At 38.6% G+C, this 26,352-nt stretch overlaps 1 protein-coding gene across 1 annotated transcript in view; it reads right to left on the reverse strand.

Moving 5' to 3' along the window:
* Hmcn1 (hemicentin 1) overlaps positions 1-26,352 on the reverse strand; it is a 492,592-nt gene that overhangs the window by 269,684 nt on the left and 196,556 nt on the right. The window contains exons 7-11 of the mRNA XM_029559235.1: positions 22,875-22,995; positions 21,602-21,865; positions 20,340-20,484; positions 16,734-16,855; positions 11,311-11,586 (exon numbers count right to left, since the gene is read on the reverse strand). Coding sequence (XP_029415095.1) covers positions 11,311-11,586; positions 16,734-16,855; positions 20,340-20,484; positions 21,602-21,865; positions 22,875-22,995 — 928 coding nt within the window. The remainder of the gene's footprint in view (positions 1-11,310; positions 11,587-16,733; positions 16,856-20,339; positions 20,485-21,601; positions 21,866-22,874; positions 22,996-26,352) is intronic.

Below are 26,352 nucleotides of genomic sequence, written 5' to 3' on the forward strand. Positions count from 1 at the left end.
GCGGCATGGGACTAGTGATTGGCATCCGACTGAGTGTCATCTTTGGGACTGAGCCTTTGATTTACAGATCTAATGGCAACCTAAAATGGTGACTGAGCATATGATGTCCAGAGATCTGGACATTTGATTGGTGAGGAAGAAAAACCCTATACATTCAGCATTAGAGTGCTGTGAATGAAAACAGATCATAGGAAATGATAATGTCATTGATGAAGATTAGATGACATATTATATGCCAGGACTTGTCAGCACTTTTCAAATGTTAGTTAGCAGTTTTCTTTAAATAATGTAGTAGGTTGAAATGTCTTCTGATTCCTCATCTGTCCCTTCTCCTTTCAGCAGTTACCACATTGAAAAGGGATAAGCATCTTTTCCCCAACTACTACAGGCATTCTAGCATTTAACCTCTCCAACATCTGAATAGCCTTCTGCTGACTCTCTCCTTGGGCTTGGTATAAGGCTCATTTACACATGGCCCTTTTTTCCTGAAAATTAAAATGTTTATAGTTTAAAGCTTCTTTATGACAATTTTTATATACTGGAATATTTACTCTTATCCAAATAAGCTTGCTTTTACAATTTAAGTCTTTAACTTTTCCTTGTAAGTTCTATTTAAAGAGACTTTAATATTTCTCTCTTAAGTTTTAGAGAGATATAATTCCTTCCATCTATAATTAAGGTTCCTTAACATCTTTATAGAGCATAGATACCTTAGATGAAAAGCACGAAAAATTAAGCATGTGGTCGTTATTCCCAGTTTAATGCATGGAGTTGGAAAGTTTTGAATCAGAAACTTGACCTAATTATAAAGACAGTGGGTTACATTTAGCAGATAAACTGAATGTTAAACTTTTCTTACAAGAAAACCTAAGTTATCAACTAAAATACTGCATTTGTTCCTTTTATTGTCCCTTCACTTTTAGTTCACAAAAAATTAATCCAGCTTACGTTATAATTTAGTACTACAAAATTCCATATCTTAAAGCTTCCAAATATGAATTTTTGTTTATTTAATTGCTTCATGAAACCTTTATGAGCAATTCCCCATGATAGTTCATTGTTAAGTACTGAACATACTTTAAATACATAAGATAACTGCCACCATTTTATAGATAAAAGACAAACTCTCAAATAAGCTGTCTAGTAACAAGTGATTTTATCTGATCACTAACTAAAGTCATCATTTCAACTCTAAGAGACTTCAGGTAAATTCCAATTTTTTAAAGACTCTCATAGTATTAAAAAATGTTCAGAGAAGAAAAATATGCAGACTTATGAATAAGTTTCTACATGAGTGCTTATGCTAGGATGCTAAATTTCACTTTAGCGAGCTTCTCAAAGGTACCCTTTTCTACTATTAGATTTTTATTAATTAAAGTAAGTTCTGCCAAATGTAAGGGGCTCAGGAGTGTGCTACAGTATTCCTTGGGGATAGCAGCTATGTTCAAACAAAGATTGAAGAAAAGTCAAAGAGTAAGAGTATTTATTTATTTATTTATTTATATTTATTTCATGTGTTGAGTGTTAACCATATACGTGTGTAAGTGCCCCTGTGTCATGCAATGCCTAGAGGACAGAAGAGGACGTTGGATTCCCTGGAACTGGAGTTATAGATGGCTGTTAGCCACCATGTGGGTTCTGGGATTTAAATCCGAGAACAGTCAGTGCTCTTAACCTCTGAGCCATCTCTCCAGCCCCCAATGATATTTAAATCCGAGTCTTCTGCGAGAACAGTCAGTGCTCTTAACCTCTGAGCCATCTCTCCAGCCCCCAATGTTTATTTTTCAGTCATGAAAAAAGCAGTACAACTGGGCATGGTGATACATTCTTGCATGCAGAAGACTTGCACAAGATCAAGCCAGACAAAATCTCAGCATGGATGGGAGAGGAGCTCATGAAGTCTCACCCCTGTCTGAGGTGCTGTTGGCAACTGATGACTACAGAGCTGGGGGTGGGGTGGGAGGTGGGACCATGGTGGGACAAGTCCATTTTCTTCAAGGGAGACCAGCCCTGAGAAGCTCCTCGCGTTCTAATAGATTGTCCCACTCCCATGTACATATGGGCAACACTAACTGGATCCCGTAGGCATTTAAAAAAAGAGAGATTACATGAAGTTGAGGGGGAAAAGTGGGGAGAAGGGAGGAACTGGAGAGGAGGAATGAGGGGTGGATTTCATCAATACACATAGGCATGCATGAATGTAAAATATAATATTTTTTAAAACAAAGAGTATAAATACATAAAAACTGTAGGTAATCAGAAGCAGCCTCATAGACACGCTGTGGGTGACCATATTTTATGCTCATATCAAGTGGGAGAGTCTATGTTAAATATAATTATGTAAGTTTTAAATTTATTTATTCTATTTTCACACTTGATCTTAGCCAAAAGGCTGAGACATGATTATTTATTCTATTTTCAAAAGCAATAATTTTATGGTGTGAGCTGATAGTGCCTCAATTATGTAGGCTTAAAAAGAATTTCTAAGACTCAGAATGCAGTGATAAAATCGGTGCCATGTCTATAAATTTAAGCAAATTATTATTGACTACAAATAAATTTTAGGAAGAATTACCTTCTATAGGACAAATTGTTTACTTTTCAGTATTTATAATATAGCACTCGACCCCTACCTCATATTTTAAACTTCTGGCTACAGAAAGAGTTAGTTGACATCTGGCTTAAAAATAATTTTTTTAATTTGTTTTCATCTTTAAGAGGTTTAATTTGTTACTTCCTCAGCATATGTTATTTTAAACTTTTATCTTCTTACTTTAACTATGAAAGTATATTCATAGGGCCCACAGAAAGTATTTTCCACACAAAATTCAATGCCTCACTAAAAATGTGAACTTTTTTTTTCTAAGACACAGTCTCCCTGTAGCCTCAGCTGGCCTGGAACTGGCTATATAGACCAGGCTGACCTTGATTTCACAGAGATATGCCTGTTTCTGCCTCCCCAGCATTGGCATTAAACATGTGCCCTACCACAGTGGGCTATTTACACCATCTTAAAACAACTCAGTCCTATCAAACATTTCTTTCTACAAGTACAAAAGAACATGTTGAAATGTCACATAATTCCACTGCCCTCAAACAACCACAGTCACAGTTTTACATACAAGGATCTGTTTATCTCTGTTAGAATAGCTGTGGTGGGGTAGTTTCTACTTAATTGATTGAGTAGCTGAACTTGAAAGATGGGTATACACCTTGCTTAAGGAATGCCTTTCCCAGGGAACTTCCTTTGTCTAACTGTACTGTTATCTGCACTGTGAGGACTTCTCACATGCTCATTGGTGTGACTGATTCAAGGGGCCACCTTTATTCGGCCACTTCCCTGATGAACTGGTAGTGAGTCTGACAGGTATTACTGAAAGAAAATCCGTATTCTTTATAACTCAGAATCCCCAATTTTGATTTCTCTTTCATTACAAAATTTACTAGAGCATTCAACTTTCATTTTCAGTAGATTGTTTTAAGAAAGTTGTGGGTTTGGTATTTTCCATCAACCCTTGAACATATCAGAATGTCCTTTTTATAAGACAAATTAACTGGATCATAAATTACTGGATCCCAATCTGTCCTTCCAAAAGTGCATGAATCTTTCCCAAGATTGGGTGTTGGAGTTCTCAACTACAGGCAGCAAAAACAACACTGGCTCAGGTAAGCAGAAAATAAATTCATTTGGAAGCATATGTTTCAAAATACAATATCAAATGTATCTTGTTAACACACAGAAAATAAATAAGATTAGGCAATGGAGAACACAGCCAACAGTCATGGTCGTGAAGGACCTGGAATGTTAGTTTCTGATACACCACATTCTATACTCCATGATGCTGACAAGAGTCAAAGCAAGAGTCAGGCTCTCACTGGGACACATGCATGACTATGGTCATGTGATCTGCCAGGGACAGGGAAGGAAAATCTAGTCTCACTTAGTTTATGTTTCCTGTCAAGATAAGAAACAATTCCTCCTAACCTTAGAGAGAGAGAGTATTCCAACCCTAAGGGACACATATTAAAGATATCCACTGCAATTACCATTTAGCCTTTAGTATATTTAAGAAGTCTGGCATCTGTGTATAATTCTTATCCCTCTTTTTACCATGTATTGACTTAGTCTGTATATTTGTGGAGGTTTATCTTCATACTAGTAACATGATACTTTAGTCAGGATTATCTAGATGAAGCTCTCCGTTCACTGGCCTTGCCTAAATTGCTCATCCTGAACTGTGGATGACAGGCTTGAGCCTAGGGCGAAAGTCTTATTGACAACCACACAGCAGGCCTGAGGCAATGGCCCGACCACTGGAGCCATAAGGAACACCTTGTGACATTTGTTCCCATTGGCAGATCATGAGACTGATGCCTAGAGCTTGCCACTCCCTAATCATCACCCTTGGAATCCAAAATTGCAATACTTAGATACTGCAACACTCAGGGTCACATGGTTTCCAGGAATCCAGGCTCTCCAATCTGAAACCCAGTATGCTAATGGGGCATCCTACCCGCTATTCTGTGATAGGACGTTAAGTCTTTTATGCTAATAGGATGCTAAGCCTGTTTTGCTAATAAGGTATCCTACTCGCTGTGCTGTGATTGGACCACTACCCCTATATAAGCTTGTGCCTTCCTGCAGTAAAGCAGACCTGTGTCACCAAACCTGGTCTCCTGTGTCTGAATGCAGCTCCACTGACACAGTCTCTTCACCAGCCCTGGGGTCCGGGACCGGGCAGAAGCAGTGACGATAGGAGGCAGCGCCAGGCGAGCAGAAGAGCTGCCTAAGAGCGGCTTCAGCCCAGGGCAGGCAGAAGAGCAGCCTCAGCCCTGGGCGAGTGGAGGATCAGCCTTGACGCCCATGAGAACAAAAGAGTGGCACCCACAAGAATGGAGGAGTGGCCGCCACTGGTGGAGACGGCAGCTGGCACCAAACATGGGGCACAAAGACTCCTGCCTCACGGAGCTGCAACACTCTGAGCTGTAATATTTGGAGCTGTAACACTCATGGCTCCCGATGCCCTCTTTGCCAGTGATTCTTCTGTGGGTGCTCGCCGCTTTCATTCCTCTGTGCTTCCTCTTCTGGCTCGCAGTCTTCAGTTTGGCATGGTGTTCCTGTCTCCACCGATCATCTTCCTGAATGGCTCCTGAGCCCTTCTGGGTACGTCTTGCAGGGTGAGTGACCTTCAGTATGGGGAATAGTCATCCAGCTGCTGCTGGCCCCTGCGCTGCTGCACTGGTTTCTCCCCTCAGGAGTAGGAAAATTAGGATAACAGAGAAGGAAGTAACTAAGGCATTAGATGAAGTGCTAGCTCTTGCTCCTTGGTTTACAGATTCCTGCTGTTGGGATCCAGTTCATGTGCTATTCATGGCCAGAAAGAGAGAAGTCAGGGAGGGGTGTCCATTATCTGGGCCATTCTACCCCATGTGACTGCCATTCTGGCCTCACTTTGGGGAGTTCCTCCTGATGCCCCTGAGCAGAATAATCTCATACTAAAAAACATAAACAAATAAAGCAACAAGATAGTGGGGATGGCCTATCCCAGGCATTTCCAGTCAAAACCAAACTAACTGATTTCTCTTCTGGTGCGGAAATGATGACTGCTAATAACGAGACAAAAAAATGAGGAACTAGGGTCCGAGGGTCCCCCTGATGAAAAACAGGAAGTCAAGATCACACCTGATCCATCATTACGGGGAGGTGGCTACCCTCCACCATCTTGTATTAGCTTTGATGAAAAACAGGAAGTTAAGGCAGCCTCCACTCTGCCATTACGGGGCAATGGCTACTTTCCACCATCTTGCACTAGCTCTAAGGAAGTTCCCCCCAGTCCATCTACCCCTCCCTTCCAGAGGAGAACTGGAAGCCCCTCCCACATAGGTCCCTCTCCTATGATACAATGGGTGATTTTCCACAGTTATTCCAGTTACTGTCAATCAGGGACCTCCTCGCTACTTTAAACAAGTGTGGTTTTGTGCGCTCCGAGCTTTCCAAAGTATGCCAACTTATGAGGATACCAAGTTAACCAGATTGATACAAAAAACAGGTGAGCCTTTGTCTAACTTCGCTAAAAGGTGCCAACAAAGCATTAATAGGAAAATCAGCCATCGGGAGCCCACGGATGCTTTGCTCAAGGATCTTGTATATGAAGGCTGCTCTATTGAATGTCGCCTTGCCATAGGACCTGTTAGACACAAGGATGTCTCTGAATGGATTCTGAACTGTCAGGATGTGGGGACAGCTTGAGCTCATGCCATGGCTCTCGCTGAGACAATGGCTGATCAGCAGCCACAGGCCGAGACAGACAGGGCAAATGTTGGGCTTGTGGAGAACTGGGTCATTGGTCTCACACCTTCCCTAACAAGATCTGGCAGACGGATGTTACTCATTCCCCTTCCTTTGGCAAGCTCAAATATGTCCATCATATTATTGACACCTGTTGTTAACGCAAGGGGGAAGCTATGCTTGTGTCTTTCCAGACAATGTTCCAGCCCCCATTTGGATCCCAGCTGGGAACATTAGAGTTGCCTGCAATGGAAACCCTCCCTTCACAGCCACTGACCCTAGAGATGGCAGCCCTGACCCTGGAGGAAGCAATGCACCTCTCAACCACCAAGAGACTGACCTGGGGTCACAGACCACGAAAGCAACTGGCTCCAACGGCACACTTGATAACCTGGGATGACCTTGAGCATCTCACTTCACAAGCAGAGACTATAGCCATTACTGGTATCTCCTAATTTTTGGACCCTACATTGTTAATTTTGTTAAGGCTAGTTCAGTTAGCTGGTGCCCTGCCTCCAGATCTTGCCAGGCATGTCTCTGCAAACAAGGAACCACTGTTCCTTGCCCTTACCTACCTATAATTGGCCTCTGATGGGTTTCAACAAATTCTTGACCCCTGAGGAGGCTTTTAAACAAGCCAATACTGGATGTACTGCCTCTCCTTCTGCCAAACCACACAAAGGGACCTACCCCTCAAGGGCTGGTAGTCAATGATGGGTAAGATCCCGACAGACAGGACAACCTAAGACAGGCACAGTCCATTATGCTGGGTGACCCTTGAGGTGGGGACAACAATGCCGAGGCAAAGAATCCTGACTCCCACTGGTTGGCATGGAGTTGGTACAACCTGCTCTTAAGAAAGCTCACCATCTTGAGGGAGGGAGCTCTTGATACAATGAACCCCTGAGCCATTCTACTTTGCCTTGATGTATCTGGACTGATATCAATATGCTATATATTCTAAACTATACCTCACCTTTAAAAATAAAAAATGGGGAGATGTGGGAGACAGGCTTGAGCCTAGGGTGAAAGTCTTATTGACAACCACACAGCAGGCCTAAGGCAACAGCCCGACCACTGGAGCCACAAGGAACGCCTTGTGACATTTGCTCCCATTGGCAGATCATGAGACTGATGCCTAGAGATTGCCACTCCCTAATCACCACCCTTGGAATCCAAAATCGCAACACTTAGATATTGCAACAGTCAGGGTCACGTGGTTTCCAGGAATCCAGGCTCTCTAATCTGAAACCCAGTATGCCAATGAGGCATCCTACCTGCTATACTGTGATAGGACATTAAGTCTGTTATGCTAATAGGACGCTAAGTCTGTTATGCTAATAAGGTATCCCACTTGCTGTACTATGATAGGACGCTAAACCTGTTATGATAATAAGGTATCTTACTTGCTGTGCTGTGATTGGACCACTACCCCTATATAAGCTTGTGCCATCCTGCAATAAAGCAGACCTGTGTCACTGAACCTGGTCTCCTGTGTCTGAATGCGGCTCCGCTGACACAGTCTCCTCACCAGCCCTGGGGTCTGGGACTGGGCAGAAGCAGTGATGATAGGAGGTAGTGCCAGGTGAGCAGAAGAGCTGCTTCAGCACTGGGTGAGCAGAAGATCTGCCTAAGAGCGGCTTCAGCCCAGGGCAGGCAGAAGAGTGGCCTCAGCCCTGGGCGAGCGGAGGAGCACCCTCGACGCCCATGAGAACAAAGGAGCGGCATCCACGAGAATGGAGGAGTGGCCACAGTTGGCGGTGACCGCACAGAACAACTGTTCTTCCAGGACTGTTTCCTTGAACTCTGTTATTATTTCTTTATTTTTAGTTGACTTTGTTTAAATCTTAGATGGAATTTCAATTCTTTATTTTAAATTTCCATAAAAAAATTTTTGCTATTCAACTATTAATTATGCACTATATCCCAAGTTCCAAGTTTATACAAAGGTAAGTTGGCAGTGACCGCACAGAACAACTGCTCTTCCAGGACCGTTTCCTTGAACTCTGTTATTATTTCTTTATTTTTAGTTGACTTTGTTTAAATCTTAGATGGAATTTCAATTCTTTATTTTAAATTTCCATAAAAAAATTTTTGCTATTCAACTATTAATTATGCACTATATCCCAAGTTCCAAGTTTATACAAAGGTACCTTTAGGTCAGATTTGCAACACAATATTGTTTCTTTTTCTTGAAACACAATATTTATCCATCTTTATGAGGTACATTATGATAATTTAATTATGTGCTTGACTATGACCAAATCAGGATAAAAAGCACTTTTATCTTTTCAAAGAGTATTTTGTGTGTTGGGAGTTTCATACTCTTCTAGTCATTTTAAAATGTACCATAAATTATTTTAATTGACATTTACTTTATTGTACTAAAGAAAAGCCAGAAGAAATTCTGCCACTCTTACTGTGCTTTGGTAGCCCTTATGAGACTTCATCTCCCCATACCATCATCCATCTCTGTCTCTGATGAGCACTACTTAAATCTGTTCTATGAGACTGACTTTCCACAAATGAGTAAGAATATGTGAGTTGGGAAGCTGTGTCCTGTGCCTGTCTTCTTTCACTTGGTGCAGTGACCCCCAGTTCCTCGTGCTGCTGCAGACAATGTATTTCAGTATTTTGATGGCTGAATAATCGTTGGTCCTGCGTCTATATGAATGTTCTTTATCCATTCATCAACTGAAGAGCCTCTGGGTTTATTCTATATTTCAGTATTGTAAATAGTTGTGCAGTAAACATGGAAGTGTTCATATGGTGTAATGGTTTTACTTCCTTGAGATAGCCCATTAGTGGGATTGCTGGATCAAATGGCAGTTCTGCTTTTAATTTTTAGAGGAATCTTGATATTGTTTCCATAATGGCTATACTAATTTACATTCTTACCAACAGTATATGAGAATTCTCCTTTTATTCTACATTCTCTCTCTGAGGGACTTAAAGCAAAGAAAAAATATTAAATTCCAGAAGCCCATTACCATTTACTTTATGTGAAATAATCAGTGTGGCAAAAATGGTTCCAAAACTTTAGTAACCCAAATGCTAAGTGAATTGATTCTGATTATCTCCTAGGCAATTAACATGTGGAAATTTATTGAGCCCTTTACAAAAATCAACATTTCCCTAGAGGCATCACCAGTTTAATAAAAGATATACACTTTCAAGGGGCTGGAAACCTCAAGGACCATGAAGAAAGCATAATCAGATGTCAGCCATTTTGTTAATTCTCACAGCAGGTTAACTTTTCTGTCTTTAATAACATTCTGTCTTCAAATGGTTGCTCTCTTTCATACTTCAGGCATGTCATAAAGCTGTGTCTAATGCCATAAACAAATAGCAGACCCTGTTCTAATGCAATCATTTTCCCACAGTAAGCATTTGAAATTAAATATTCTGTTGAGGCAGCAATCAACTCTTTCGACTGAACAGTGATAAAGTGCCAAGAGTAATTTTCCCATTACATTAAGACTTTTAGCCAGTTAACAGGTACTTAGAGCCTTAATTTTTCTACTGAAAGACAAACTTTGGAGAGTTTCTGATCTTCAGTTGATGGCTGTCAATTATATACATAATTATCTATAATATATATTTAGTAGTTAAACTGTATTACTAATACACCCATTTTCAATGATCTGAACTTTTAGTCTATGTAGACATAATGCAAGATTGACTTAGGGGCTAGAGAGATGGCTCAGCAGCTAAAGGCAATTGTCAAGAAGCCTGAGGGCCCCAGTTTGCTCCCTGGAATCCACGTGCTAGAAGAAGAGAACAAACTCCCACAAGCTGTCCTCTGGCCTCCATAAGTACACTGTGGCACATGAATGCATGAATACACACACACACACACACACACACACACACACACACATGCACACATGCAAGCATGCACGCACGTACATGCATACAGACACAGTAAGTAAATATAATAAAAAAAATTCAAATACAGACACAGTAAGTAAATATAATAAAAAAATTTCAAATAAAGATTGGATTAGCATTACTTTACTTTCAATGAACACCATGCATGCAGATACAGTAAGTAAATATAATAAAAAAATTTCAAATACAGACACAGTAAGTAAATATAATAAAAAATTTCAAATAAAGATTGGATTAGCATTACTTTACTTTCAATGAACACTCAGTGTGTGCATGTCTCTATGTGTGTCTGTTTGTAAGAGAAACAAGGTTCAAAACAAATGAATAAATGTCAACAACATTTCACCAAGATAACAAGCATTTTAAAGTTGTGTTTAAAATATATTAGTAGAGGGCTAGGGAGAGCACTGTCGGCCAAGGGCTTGCCTTGTAAATGTGAGGAGCTCCCTAGAATCCACGGAGAAAAGCCAGGCATCGGGTGTGGGTTTATAATCCCAGCACTGGGGAGCAGGAGACAGGAAGATGCCTAGGGTTCATCGACAACCACTTTAGTGTACTTGAGTTTCAGGCCAATGAGTGAGCCAGTCTCAAAAATATAGGAGTTTTAAACGAGATTACCAAGGGGGTCAGGGAAGAGTAACAAGTCAGTGAGCCTGAATTCAACTTGCCACAACCTCAAGGTGAGAGACAGCCTTAAGAGACAGTTATAAAGAGTGGCACGATCAGATGGCAACAAGATGAAAACGCAGGCAGTGTGAAGCGTGGCCCAGACAGGGAAGCAGATTAAACGATTATTGAAATAACCAGAATTTTATTAAAATCCTTATGGGGATTGCCTATGCCTATTCACCCTAAACACATTTGATCTTGTCTGAAATCCACACGATAGAGAATTTTAAAACATTAAAGCATCCAAGGACAATTTATACACTCCTTTAACATCTATCTGCAACTGGTAGGATTAGTCATGACTGAGGTAAAGCTATCTGTTAGTGATGTTTTCGGTTCCAGCTTAGTCAGGTTTAGACACCTGAAGATTCCTAAGCATTCTTTTTCGATACTGTCATTTTTGTTTAGCACACTTGTAAGGACAGAAACTGAAGAAGGAAGATGTAAACACACAAAAGTACCTTGCACTATGAGGAAGACTGAAGCTTCTGTTGATCCACCTTCACTGGACACCAAACAACTGTACTCCCCTGCATCGCTGACTTTCACGCTCCTCAGCTCCAGTGAGAGATCGGCCAGAGTCCTAATTCTTGCTGGATCTGCCAGTCTGATATCTCTGCCATTCCTCTGCCAGGTTAGATTGTAATGCACAGCACTGATGACAAGACACGTCAAAACTGCTGTTTCTCCAGGAGTGACTGTAATGTTATTAAGCACTTGGATGATGGGAGGAGGCTCTGTATGAAATCAAAAGATTCAAATCAGAAGACCTCAAACCCATTTTGCTCACCTATAGATAAATCTGTGTTCCTTGTAGGAAAGATGCAGTACAACAGAAATTACTGGTAATGGCTTGTCAGTGAATTCTTCTAAGCTATCGTCTAGTTACGAGACACTTTAGAAAGCAATGTACATAAAACACCAATGCATACTGAAATTCAGACCTATAAGTTATAAATGCGAGAGGTGAAGCAGCATGGCAAAAGGATGGGGGTGGACTTAGGACTGTGGAATACAGCAGGGTTTTCACTCCTTGCGATGGTCATATTTATTGATCGTTTACACTTAATAATAGATCTGAGTGTTTTAAAGAATATCACACCCAACAAATGGAAGGCATGGAAAGACACTGCAATACCAGAGGGAGCATTGGGAGAAACAGTGCAGCCATAGGGTAAGATGCTTACTCCTTCAGCAGGGCTGAAGAACTATTTCATCCAAGAAGGCTGAATGGAATGTAGGGACAGACCTTAAGCAAAATTACAAACAGAACTATGCACACAAAAGGCATCAAGTCAAGTGCATGACTATTTCACACTGGCTCAAAACCCAATGGATAATTAAATATTTAAGCAAGATTTTTGAGGACAGTCACATGTAGCTAGAATTAATTTTGAAGACAAGTCGCCCTTCTACAGGTCTCTGCCAAAGGCTTTCAAATGATCTTCTTTGAAAGTCTCTTAGGATGTTGTAATAAAAACCATGATGATCATTGCACATTGGCAACCCACACGTGTCTATTTTAGTTAAATATTAAAGTTTATCAGATACTCAGAATTAAACTGAACCCTGTGTGATTTAAAACTACACACAAGTGTGGCTAAATGGTACAGGCCCAGAATAAAGACTGGGAACAAGCGGGCACAAAGGCAGGGCTTGTCTCTGAATGACAAAGTGTATGGGAACTCTCTCTGCTACATCTGCCCTTGTCTTCCACAACTCTCTGAAAGAAAATGTGCTATTTAAAAATTTTAAATAAATATGAATCTTCATCAGTTTTCAGTAACTTAAAAACTCTTTATCAAAACCGCTTATGAAAATACCTGATAAATTCAATGGAAAGAGTAGAGATGTTAGAAAACTTTGGAGTCTGGATAGGACGGGCACATAAAATATAGGACGCCGGACATCATTAAATTCGAATTTCAACAACATTTGGGACACACATGTGCAAAGACAGAATTTAACTAGGAATGCTGTGTTTTTGTTCAAGTGTGGACAGTAGTAATAGGATGCTTAGTTTTATTCATAATTAATTGTGTAACTTTGGCAAAGCCAACTTAATATCTTGTTTATCTGTCTGAGCAGTGGGTTGGTTAAATCAAATAACCTTAAAGACTCCTGACTCCAAGGTTTTGTAGTGCTCACCTGCCAGGATTAAGCCACCTGCTCAGTGTAGCCCACATCCAATGACCACTTTAGATGGAATAAAACCTCTGCTTTCCTGCCTCAATTCAAGGCTGCTCCAGCTCCCAAGTTCCCTGGGAGGTCAGATGAAGCTTTCTTGAAACTGTGTCATAATTCATGTCTCTCCACTTGTTCACAAGTGTCTTTTCCTAGTGAGTTCTCCCTGACACTCTGCCTCCTTGCTATGCCTTGGGTTATTTCCTATTCATATAAATTGAAATAAGTGAAATGATCATTTTTAGTAACATGTGGGTAAATAAACTTGAAATAAGATACGATACTGCTGGTGCACAAATACCTGAAGATAGTGAAGATTATGCACTCTGAAATATTTGTACATATTAAGTACATCTGGTAGGGACCAGGGGATGATGAGAAAGAACTATGGAAGCTTGTGCAGGAGGCTAAGATTATATATTACCAGAAACAATCTGCTCCTGGAGCATAAGGAACAGCATTTGAAAGTAATGTCATGAGTATGGTGTGAGCTGGGGAAGGAACCTCAGATAGGAAGCACAGCATTCACCGGCCTGGTGCTGTCAGGAAGGAACTCTGGGCTGTGAGTCAGGAGGCCAGGGATCTACTTCATGCACATGTCCACCGGATCATAAATGGGTCACTAGTTCCCTCAAGACTTCTGTTTCTTTAGCTATAAAACGATGACATGTTACCAGATTGGTTAGTTCCAAGTCTTACCGTATTCTGAAAAAAAAAAGTTTGGTCATCTTAAATCAAGATTTCCTTTCATGGACATGCCCTTGACAAATTCTCTTTGTGTAGAATTTTACTTAATCCCAGAATTTAAGGGGGGGGAGAGAGAGAGAGGGAAAAAGGGAGACACAGAGAGAAAGAGAGAGAAAAGATGTTTCATATTAAAATATCAATAGAGCTGGGCATGGTGGTGCACATCTTTAGCACTCAGGAGGCAGAGGCAAGTGAATCTCTGTGAAGCTGAGGCCAGCTTGATCTACATAGTGTGTTCCAGGCCAACTGGGGCTACAGGAAAACTCTGTCACAAAAAATTAATTAAATAAATAAATAAAATCAATACAGAAAATTAATATAATTGTAGTAATATTAAACTAAACCAACTAATGTTTAGTCATTGTTTTCTACCCTTTCATATTAAATAAATGCTTGTTTACCCATTTTGTATTTAGAACAAAAACAACCAACATCTGAAATGAGCCAAACATCCTTGAACATATCAACTACAACAAAGTGCTCAAAAACCGTGAAGGAATATGTCTGCAAATTTTGGATCCTCTGCAAATGGCTACTGGCGGGTCTTTGACTTTATATAATAATGTTTGTGGTGATGCAAGAATATCAATATCTCATAATGCTCACTTCCTAATACTTCTGTACAAAATCTGAGATCAGGCAGTCTAGTGAATTGGCACCTGATTCCCATATATAGATAAGTAATTACAGGAGGTTGACTGAGCTGGGACCTCAGGCTAGGCAAAGGGAAATTAAGAAGTAGGTGGAGGCTAACCCCTGGAATGCTAAGCATCAGCTAGCCTGAAAGAAATGGTCACCCTTTCACACCCTATGGAACACTCTTTTGTTTTTCCTGCTGTTAGGTCAGTGCCATTTCCACTGATGCTTTTACCTTCATTCATAAATGACCGAATGGAATAATTACAGAAAATCAGCTTGGGAACAGTACAGCTCCACAGTTATGTCAGTACCTGGCTGGTGCAGATGAAAGCAAACAAGGCATGCGCAGAATACACATACTGAAGTCACTGGCACCACAGAGCCAGCTTCCCAACAGTCAGTTCAGAAGTTCTTACTGGCACCTCCCAATTACTTATGCAAGATGCCTAATCAACTCGCTCAAGCCTCTTTCCCTCCTCTCCTCATCTTAATTAAGACTGCTGGGAAGAATACTCAAGCGCCCAAGTATTTACTTTCCCAGAAGCTTAGGAATGTTGACACAATTCCAGGGCTCTTCATAATTTCTGGAGATGGAAAAAAACATAGTTTGTGATATATGTCAACTTGCTAAGCTATTTGAGGGGCCAATCTTCATTTTCCTAAGAATAAGAAATACAAATAGTTTCACTGAGAGAAGAAGACGTCTGCCTGATTTACATACCCCTCTTTCAAAGTTCAGGTTGGACACAACAAACTCTAGGATTCTAAACCATCTTATAACTAAAACATTGCTTCTGTCTTAAATTATCAGGAAAATACACACTGAAAGCAAATATAGACATTGTTATAACTAGAACAGCGACACCAGGGTTAGATGAGGCTACTATTAACAAAGGCAAACTCTAGTTAATGAGACCGACAGAAAATAATTCAGTGAAAATGAAGTGCTTGCCTAGGACTTATTTATGTGAGATCCTGGGTTCAATCCCCAGTATTGAAAAAAGAATATTCAGGGGGCTGGACAGATGGCTTAGTGGTTAACGACACTGACTGTTCATGCAGAAGACCCAGGATCAAATCCCAGCACCCACATGGGAGCTAACAACTGTAACTCCAGTTCCAGGGGACCCGACAACCTCTTCTGTCTTCCACGCGCATTGCATGACACAGGTGCACTTACTTACATGCAGGCAATATGTGCATACACATAAAATAAAATAATAAATAATAAAATTTTTAAAAGAAAAAAGAATTTTAAAAAAGAATATTCAAAATATAGCTACATATTGAGTAAGTGGTTTAAGCACGATCATTGATTTTTATCAGTAAACATTCCCCCTAAGAATTCTAGAAAATTAAAGGACAATGTTTTTTTACCTTAATATTATTTTACCTTACAAAATATTATTAATTGTGCCTCCCACAAAGTCACAAAAAACTTACTGTCTGAATGCAAAATAACTAGCATTACTTCTGTCCTTATTTGTAGTTATATTCTATCCACTAAGGCTGTGTTCATAGAATGTGATCAGTTTCATTATTGTCTTCAATTTTTTGTCAGAATCTATTCATAAAAAATTCCTTATCATTATATATGCAAGAAAGGGGAAGCTTATGCCCCTGTTATTCTCAGAATAGGTCCTTCCCTAAAACTTTATTATCTCAAAGGGCAATACCATATGATTACCAAAAATTATTTATTAATTCCTTAGAGTAATGATAACAGTGATGACAATAACAATATTAATAATTAAAATAGGGCTGAAGAGATGGCTCAGCAGTTAAGAGCATGATTGCTACTAGAGAAGACAAAGTTCAGTTTCCAGCAAAGTTGGGCAGCTCACAACCACCTATAACTCCAGCTGCAGGGCAGTTCAATACTTCTGGCCTCCTCTACAGGTACCTACATGCATCACACACACACACACACACACACACACACACACACACATATAATGAAAAAATTAATAAAAAATAATAACAATGACAGTCCATTAAATGCTTCTAGGTGCCAAGCTACCTTCAAAGTGCCTTGTACATATTGCATACATCACCTAACCTCCACGGAATAGATATTGCCTTATCATCCTTATTTATAGTTAGGGAAGTCAGGTATTAAATCCTTAAGGATGCTACAGAGAAAGTCACAAAGGCAGAATGTGATGAAGCCAAGATCTGAGTTCACAATCCAATGGAGTCAATAGACAACTATGAAGTCATCAAGAAAAATGAATAAATGCAAGTGCATATTAACATCTCATTTCCGTGGGTTCATTCATAGTTAGGTGACAGAAAAGAAGTTGAAGACAATTACCTGATACATCAAAAAATGTCTGTGCCCGTCCAGTCCCCGCGCTGCTGACAGCAATGCATTCATAAGAGCCTTCATCAGACAAAGCCACCTTTTCAATATCCAAGTTCACACTGGCAGATTCTCTGGGGACAAGGAAAAAGAAAGCTTTCAGTTGCTATAAAACAAGAGCGAATTGAAAGCAGCGCGCTGTCAGTTATTGAAGGGCTCGTTCAAAAGAATGATGGAAAGAACATAAACCGATAAACTTCAGATTAACTTTTCACTTAAAATTACACACCTTTTACATTTCAACCAGAGTTAAGCTTTTCTATTCTGAGAAAAAATGAGACAATAAACTATAAGAATGAAAAATTACTTTTAGAGAATTTTCTTTCTGGATATATAAAAATATGATTGAGCGGACAAACAGTCGAAGAACGCCACCCCCTCCGCAATCCTGTCTTTTCCAGTTTTTGGTTGGGACTCCTAAGCAATACAGTAAAGCATGGTAAGTTAAAAATGTGAAGGTAGGAAACTAGCTTTTTGATTTACAAATATAAATTCTCTTTAACTTTCTTTTAGATGCTCCACCTGGGCCTATAATATTGTATCATGTTTAGCCTGGACATACAATAAGCTACAAGAAAAGAAATATATATATAAATTTAGTAGGCAAACTCTATATCTTTGAAAAAATTCTGCTACATTATGCATTCATTCATTTAATAAACATTTATCCTTTCCAACACTGTTAAAATTCTTTTTTTCAAATGCAGTTGAAATAAAAATATTTTTATAATTTTTTTCTTTTATCATCTATAGTTAATCCTAACTTTTTTTTTAATTGAAGATAAAAGTCCCTGCAGAGTCACCCACCAGTTTCTGAGTGGTTTAAGAGACCATTCCCCCTGGGAGAGCTCTCCCACTCAAACACTACTTACCAAAGCAACCATGAGTAGCCTACTGCACCCTGATTTCATGTTTAGCTATGACATAGAGTTTGGAATAACAAGTTAAAGCAGAGCTTCCTATCATCAGGAACGTGAGAGCCTAAGGAGTCCCTGCTTTGCACAGTATAGTAGCTGAGAATACCTCGCTAGTGTTTCCTGGATTCTGTGGGCACTGTGTGCCAGTGGTACTTTGTGCTACATTCAGAAAAAAATAGACTATCGCTCCACTATGCACTGCTCTGGACAGACTAGCTGTGTCTCACACTCTTCACAGCAGTACACTAGGCACTACTTAGCAAATGTAACTCTCTAGGAGTCCTGTAAGTTCTAGGAAGGTAAGAACTTGAAATGTATACATCTTTGGTGTTCTATGCAATGTCTAGCTCAAAGCTGAGCACATATTAGCATATTAGGAATCATCAAAAGCCCAGGCTCAAGGAAACATTAAAACACAAAACAAAAAGTTGTCTGGTCCCAAATTCTTCATTAAAAAAAAAAAAGAACAATAACACATTTGTTCATAGGGCACATAACCTGTTTGCCAATTGCTTGAAGAATATTCTTTATAGATACACATAGTGAGACAAGGTCTCATTATGTAGCCCGGGTTGGCCTTGAGCTTGTAATCCTCTTGCCTCAGCCTCTCAAGTGCTGGGATTGAAGGCATGTGCTAATATGCCTGTTTTAATAATTATTTTTCATGTAGCCTTCTCAGTAGACATAAGCATTATATTACCACAACAAAATCAAGGTTTTACAGAGATGGACTTTGGAACAGGGAAAAGAGCATATTCAAAAGATATGTCCCACTGCTAATGCAAGCTGCTTCTCTCTTCCATCCCCTGACAGCCAAAGTGGCTGACACAAACGAAGATTAAGTCCCATGTTTCATATTACTGGGAAATCTAGGGGCAGAGACATGTGAGTGAATTGGGATTAGAGTATCAGCCTGTCATCACCCGTGCCTAATTTTCTCCTAGACTCTTGCATCCAAAGAGCTTAATACATGTTAGCAAGGCCTGTCACATCTCAAGGCCACAGAGCTGGAAAAATGAGAAGGCAAATTTTTGTGGCTTACCTCCCAGGTCTTGTGTGGAATCAATGAGTTAATGTTTATAAAGAATCTCAAATGTCTTTGAAAAATGTCACTAGTTAAGCAGGAAGCTGAAATATTTTATTTCATCGGCCTGTTATGTAGCATCACCATGTGATATCCTGCTTGGTCATATTGGTGGTTATAAAACAGGCAACTAAGTAAATCATTGAACTGTGTTATTATAGAGCAGGCAATAATACAGTTCAAACATTAAAGAATGGAAAACTTCTTTATGGTGGATGTGTAAGCCACAAGTATTGCTTAAAACGAATCTCCATAAAGAGATTACGTGAATTAAGACTGTCAAACAGTTAATATCTTATGGAAGTTTGTGTTAACATTGGATCAATAGTGTAAAAGATTGATCATGTAATTTTGGGGCTGGAGAGATGGCTCAGTGGTTAAGAGCACTGACGGCTCTTGCAGAGGACCCTGGTTTGATTCCCAGCACCCCCATGGTGGCTATGAACCGTCCTTAGCTTCAGTTCCAGGGAAATACAAAGCCCTCTTCTGACTGCAGCATTGCACAACATGGGTGCACTCACATACATGCAAGTAATACACTCATACACATAAAATAAAAATAACAAATATTTTTAAAAGAAAGCTTGCTCAAGTAATTCTTAGAACCTTCCCCCCAAATCTAGTCTGTTCATGGTAACTTAAGAGATGGTATTGTCCAGAAATATTTTTTTTCCATTTTCAACATCTACTCAGTCTTTATCAACTAGATTACTTTCATTTATCGAAAAAAGTCACTCAGCCTTAGAAAGAAAAGTTGGTGTCTTTTAGGAGACTCCCACTGATTGTCCTCACATGCTTCGGGGGCACCATGTCCGCCAGCTCTAGCAGACCGTGAACTTCCTGACGTGTCCTCCCCTTCACCTCCTGGCTCACTGGGCTCCAGATATACTGTCCTCCTTTCTGCCTTTCACTCCCACTTGCCCAGTCTGCTTGGTCTTGTGCATTTGCACTTGCTCTTGCTGGTGTGTGAACTCTCCCCAGGATATGTGATCTACCACATCTCTCACCATTGCTAGGTGTTTGTTCAAATGCCTCTCACCTGGTTTTAAGTTTGCAACTTGAAACTGCAAAGCCACATGCATCTCATCTACCAGTGTTATTATTTCTAATTAACCTGGGGTTAATTTACCCTAGCACTCATCAGATTCATTTTTCACATAAAGCTTTAAATCAGATTCACAGACACTTTGGTTCCAAATCCAATGAAGCTGTTTTCAGGGCTCTTTTTCGCAAGGTGCCCTTCAAGGTCTGTTATGTTGGATTCATAGTTCTATATTCTTTGACTCAACTTGGGACTTTCAACTTATGTAAAATTCAGACTATATAAAATGAGTAATTTTTATATCATCATAGTTTGTCTATTATCTGTTTTCTGTCTCCTTCCATGGCAATATGAGCTCTACTTAGGTACAAACTTATATCTATATTGTTCAGTTCTATACTCTAAGACCAAGGGCAAGTAAGTAACTGGTAGGGAAAGAGTATATTCAAATAAGTAGAGAGTTGTATTTATATGTTCATTGCTATAAATTATTACTGATAGAGACATTTACATACTTTAAATACTGATCTACTCCCAGTGCAACTCCATTCCTCACAAAGCTCAAGGTAAAGGGCAAAAGACTCTCAACAGAGCAGAGGATTTGGCCTGGCCGCAGGTAGTATCCTGGCGTTCTCTTGGACATTGTAACTTTGGGAGCATCTAGGAAAATAAAAACAATATAGGTTACAAAAGTCACAATGATTCTGGGTACTTCCTATGAAAGAATCTAAGATACTGTAGCATTTTGAAATCAACGTATTTCACTATTAACATGTGAAGAAATCTTGGGGTTGGTTCTGTTCTTATGATTTTACATTGATTAAATAATAGTTGTAGAGTTATGACTTAATTTAACAAATCTCAAGCTTACATATAAAAGATAAGTTTCTGGTTCCTGCCCAACTTTATAAGGAATATTTCTACTTTGTAAGTTATGATTGAAGTTATAGGTCTAAGCTTTTGGTCAGAGTTTGGTCAATGAGAAGTCACCCAGGTAGAAATAGATGAGGCCTGGGGCCTCCAGGTAATTCTTTTTAAAAATATTTTATTTGTTATTTTTATTTTTTGGTATGAGTGTATTGCCTGCATGTATGTAGGTGCACCTGTGTCCTGCAATGCCCTCGGAGGTCAGAAGAGTACATCGGATTCCTCTGGAACTGAAGTTACAGGATGTTGTTAGCTGCCATGTCGGTATTAGGAGGCATTGAACCTAGAACCTAGATCAAAAGAGCCAGTGCTCTTGACCATTGGGTCATCTCTCTGGCTTCCAAATAATTCTTAACTTATAACCTCATCTGTATATAATAGAAGATATACTAAGTGACTAGTTTAGTAATTAACTGACTAATTATATAAATTTGACATTGATTATTAATTACTTGTTAATAATTAGTAGGATCATCACCATTTGTTCACAGTTCACTACAGTTCATGGAACAGAAGGCACCTGACAGTTGTATGTAAATATTTAGAAAATTTAGATAACTAAAGTATTTGGGGGAAAAAGAGGGCAGCAGAATTTTCCAGTTTAAGTTCTTACATGGACAAAAGTTATCAAAATTCTCAAATGCACAATCAGTAAGACAACGAGAAACGTTTGAAGTGTTATTTAGAAGTTAAGGAAAACCAGGTTATCTAAGTATAAATACAAATAAACTTGGTGATACAGTAGCTTTATAAGGAAACTGTCCTTTCTTTCACAGTCCATTCTTTACCTTTGGACTGCACTATCCCTTTAAGCTAGCAATATTCCAGTGTTGGGTAAATAATGCCTTACCTGGCACAATACTAGAAAATGAAACACTTGACACTCTCTGGAAGAGATAATCATCTTTATCATAGCCTGTCACTTTGAGAAAGAAAGCTTCATTTGGTGGTATAAAGTCAGAAATATTCCATATGCCATAAGGTTTTCGATCTGGGTAATATTTAACAGGAATCTTCTTAAGAGAATCTCCTGAGATACTCAAAAGTTCAAGAAGATCTACTCTGGCTGGACTGGAAATTCCTGAAGTATTCAGCAGCACATAGGTAGGTATTCCTAGAAGAGAAAGACTTTGCTCTCAGTTACAAGCATCACACAATTAGGGCCATACATCAAATACTAACATTATAGCAACATGTAAGTACCATAAGGATTAGTCCTATACACTGCTCTGAAAATTCCAGACCAGTTGTAGAACTTTTTTCTTCATATAAACAGTATATATGTCACCACAGAAACTTGAGAAATTCTATGTATCATTTTATGGCATTTTAAGTATACTTACATATAGAAGTATTAGAACTGTGAATATTATATTGTATGATGTTTGATTGTACAAATATTTTTAAATTTAGAACATTTTAAATTTATGATTATTAAAATGACCACATTAATTATTGGTAAGTTTTTCTATTTAATATAAAGATTTGTGGTTTATAAAGTATTCTTCATGACAATTTCAGAGTTTTTACATAAAACTACAAATATTTTTAAAGATTCACTTTCTGTGAATCACAACTGCAGCAATAAAAATAAATAAGCAAATATCAGAAAAATATTGTAAAGGTCACAGTATGGTTGAGTTTTGGTTTTAGCTATAAGATAATAAAATTTAATGGAACAAGAATAAGCTTTAATAATCAGTAACAATTTCACTTTTGAATATCTATCAGCATGCACTTCATCCTGACAAGGTAATTTATAGATTTTAATATGAAAAATGTCAATGTCTAAATGCTGTTCTAAATTTAGTAAGTAGAGGCTCAGTTAGGGTGTTCACTGAAATACATATTCCTAGCCCTGACTGCCGTGGTTGCAATTCAGAAGACTGGAGAGGGGAATCTTAATGTTATGGAGTGCCGTCAGGTGTCAGATGCTTTTGGATCATTCTGGTGTCACTGGTCTTAGAACTATACTTTGCCAAAAAGTAAGGCAGAAGAGCAATCAGGTTAAGTAAACAGGCTATGATTTTCAATGTCATTGAATGCTACAAATCCACAAAACCCTATGCCACCTGGGACATCATTTTCACTTATACCAGTTTAAGTGGCATATACATACAAACCTTGCACAGGTCTGCTGAGGGTATTTTTGAAGTCCAGCGTGGGCTTTCGGGAAAAGCCAGCTCGGAAATCAATAGTGCTGAGGCCGGTGATACGAACAGAGTGCCTTCCACTGCTGGAGGTCTGAAAGTTTAACAACAAACCTAATAAGTAATTGATTACAATAAACACTACCAGCATGATAAACTGAAAAATGTTTAAGATTGATGTTTCTCAGGGCTGGAGAAGATGGCTCAGCGGGTAAGAGCACTGACTGCTCTCGAAGAGGACCATGGTCCAGTTCCCAGCAGCCACACGGTGACTAACAACCATCTATAACTCCAGTTCCAAGAGATTTGACACCCTCTTCTGACCTCTTCAGGCACTACATGACACAGGTGCACTTACATACATGCAGACAATACACTCATAGGCATAAAATAATAAAACAAAATAAAATATTTTAAAGTTTGATTTTCCAGTGGCTGGAGAGATTGGGTCAGCAGTTGAGAGCACAAGCTTCTCTTGCAAAGGACCCGGGTTTGATTCCCACCACCCACATGGAGGCTAACAACTGTCCATAACTCCAGGTCCAGGGGAATCTGAAGCTCTCTTCTGACTGCCATGAGCATTGCATGACACCAGTGCACTTACATACATGCAGACAATATATTCTTACACATAAAATAATAATAAATAAATAAAATATCTTTTCAAAAGATTGGTGTTTCACAATTAAGGCTCTGACCTGAGTATTCTAAATTTAGCTGTGATTCTCTATTTTAACACGCAAGTTTTGTAATACACTCCTCATGTAAACTACACTAAACTATAATTCAGTAAAATATTGCATACCCAATGGTGTGTAATACCATTTGAAGGTAAACATTTAAAGGTCAATGTCCAGCCACTAATACCTAAAACTTGAAGTAAACTAAAGTTCCATGTAGCCAGGACCTCTGCTTTCTTCCCTGCCATCACGTGGTAGATGTTCAGCAAAAACTGATAAAATAAACAACAACTACATTTTCTCCCAGAAATACCATCCAAGTTCAATTCTAGAATTTTTTTCTTTTCTTTGCCTCTGAAACATTACTGCCAGCTTAAGTACAAGAGCTGACCATTTTCCAGACTTCGAACATCTGATGTTCTCAGATCAGGAGCCTTCTGGCAAAGGTGCTTGGTGCCAAAATATAATTGTGAGTCAAACATGGAGTTCACACCATGGCTATTGAGGGAGATAGATGGAGAAAGGGAAATACTTAATATAATGCAATAAATACAGCAATAGAAATACACAAAAGAAGCATAGATCAGCCTGTTCAGCTGAACCCTCATAGAGGTGATGGTGGTGGAATTTAATATCAAATCAAAAACTAAGTACTAAAGTGGCAGGTATGTTTATAAATAATGAACTATTTGGATTTAGATCACAGAGTAAAATGATAATACTATTTATTGGGTATTTCTTGCATTCCCAGGCCTTTAAAACACATTGGCTTATTCAATCCTTATTGTGAACTTTGAAAAGAGATATAATTTTTCTCGGTGTAAAGATAAGGATGGCCCTAAGTTAAGTAGTTTGTCCAAGTACACAAGATTTGCTAACTGCAGAGGGAGAGTTTTAATTCAAAGGTCAGGATCTAGGCTCCCTCCCACTGTATGACACTATCCACTATGGAGAATTAGCATTTGCCTCCCCCTCAGTTTCTCTCAAAGGATCTGGGACTCTCTTACACCAACACTACACCTATACCAAATCACTTGAACTGTTTGGTTAAAAAGTTCAGACTCCTGGGCTCCATCCCAGAGATACTGAATCAAAAATCTCTGGTGAATAGTGTATAGGTATTGACATTTCAAAATCACTGAAGACTTAGAACAATAGTACATCATTATTTTATTACATTAATCACTAAGATGAAATGTCGCATAGTATCAGCATATTAGTAGACTAAGAGAAGAGAGATAGAGAAAAACATTGACATGATAACATTTGAGAAGGTGCCTAACATGGATTCAACTCCAAATACAGAAAGTATACGTACTAAGTTCAAAGCAATAAGAAGATGAATTAAAAATACATATAAATCTGATAGCCTGCCTCCTGAAGACACATCATGGTTAAAGAAGGATCATCTCAAGCAATTTGCAAACTATCAGCATCCCCTGACTCAATGTGGCTCCTTACTATATGGCAACGAGGCATAGATTGGATAAGGAGATATGTGCCTATTACTGTAATATTTCTTCCTCATTCTGTAAGAAATCTAATCTGAAGAAAACGAAGGAAGAGAAAGGAGAAAACACAACTTTGTGAAAACATGATGTTGTTTTACCATAAATGGTGTTGTAATGGTGTTGTAATGCTAAGTACTATAATTCATTATCACAAGGGTTACAAAAAATGATGTGTATCAGTATAAGGGTCTCAGTCTCACAATTTAGTCCACTATATTAAAAGAAAATATGAATCTCCCAAATTAAATAGCAAACTATAGATTTTGACTAATTTGAAATCAAAGATTATAGGTAGACTTACAGAAAATTTGCTAAGTCTGATATTCAGCTTCTTTGGATAATGTTGAACTTTCCTGAAGACACTGCTTACTAACTGAAGCCGTATGAATTAACCTGGATGCTCAATACTGCAGTAAGTAGATTTAGAGGAGCCCCTTATATCATATAGAATAAGCTAATTTTGATCTTTAAAAACTATTTTAACTAATAAAGGATGACTAATCTTTGTGCAATTCATATTTTAATATGAAGAATTAAACTCATAAAATAACATAGTTTAATGTTTCTATATTATACTATAAGACAGTACAAATATCAGCATAGAATTTAGAAGGATTTAAAAAATCTTTTCTTGATTTATTTTTATTTTATGTGTATGAGTGTTTTGCCTGTATGCATGTAAGTGAATCACATGCATGAAATGTCCACAGAGGCCAGAAGAGGACATCGGACTCCCCAGAACTGGAGTTTCTAAAAGTTGTTGGTGCTGTGAGTAACCTATGTCCTCTGCAAAACCAGCCAGTGTTTTAACCACTAGGCCATCTCTCCAGCCCCAGAATTTGGGATTTTAAATGAAAGACTCTCTGAGTTAGTTTTTATACACAATTATATCCTATTCAGGATTAATCAAGGTGTTAGGAACAAAAGATGTTAATAATCCAAAATAGTTGTCTTAAAATACAATAGAAAGAAGAAATTAAATATTTTGTCACTTCACAATATTGGGAATCGAAGTCAGGGGCTCATACATGCCAGGAAAGCAATGTACAAGCTGAGCTACATGCTCAATCCACATTTATCAAACTTTAATAATTATTTTTAAAGAATTATAATAGGCAATATCTTTAGTATTCTAAACATCACATTAAATCGCTTCATGATAAAGTGCCCAAAAGCTTACTACTCATTAAGCAAGCTATTCATTAATTCTATTTCTTATCTGAAATTCCATTAAAAATAGGTTTTGTTGTGCTAAAAGTT

The sequence above is a fragment of the Nannospalax galili genome, unplaced genomic scaffold (assembly GCF_000622305.1).
Source record: "Nannospalax galili isolate Female #2095 unplaced genomic scaffold, S.galili_v1.0 scaffold227, whole genome shotgun sequence".
Lineage (NCBI taxonomy): Eukaryota > Metazoa > Chordata > Mammalia > Rodentia > Spalacidae > Nannospalax > Nannospalax galili.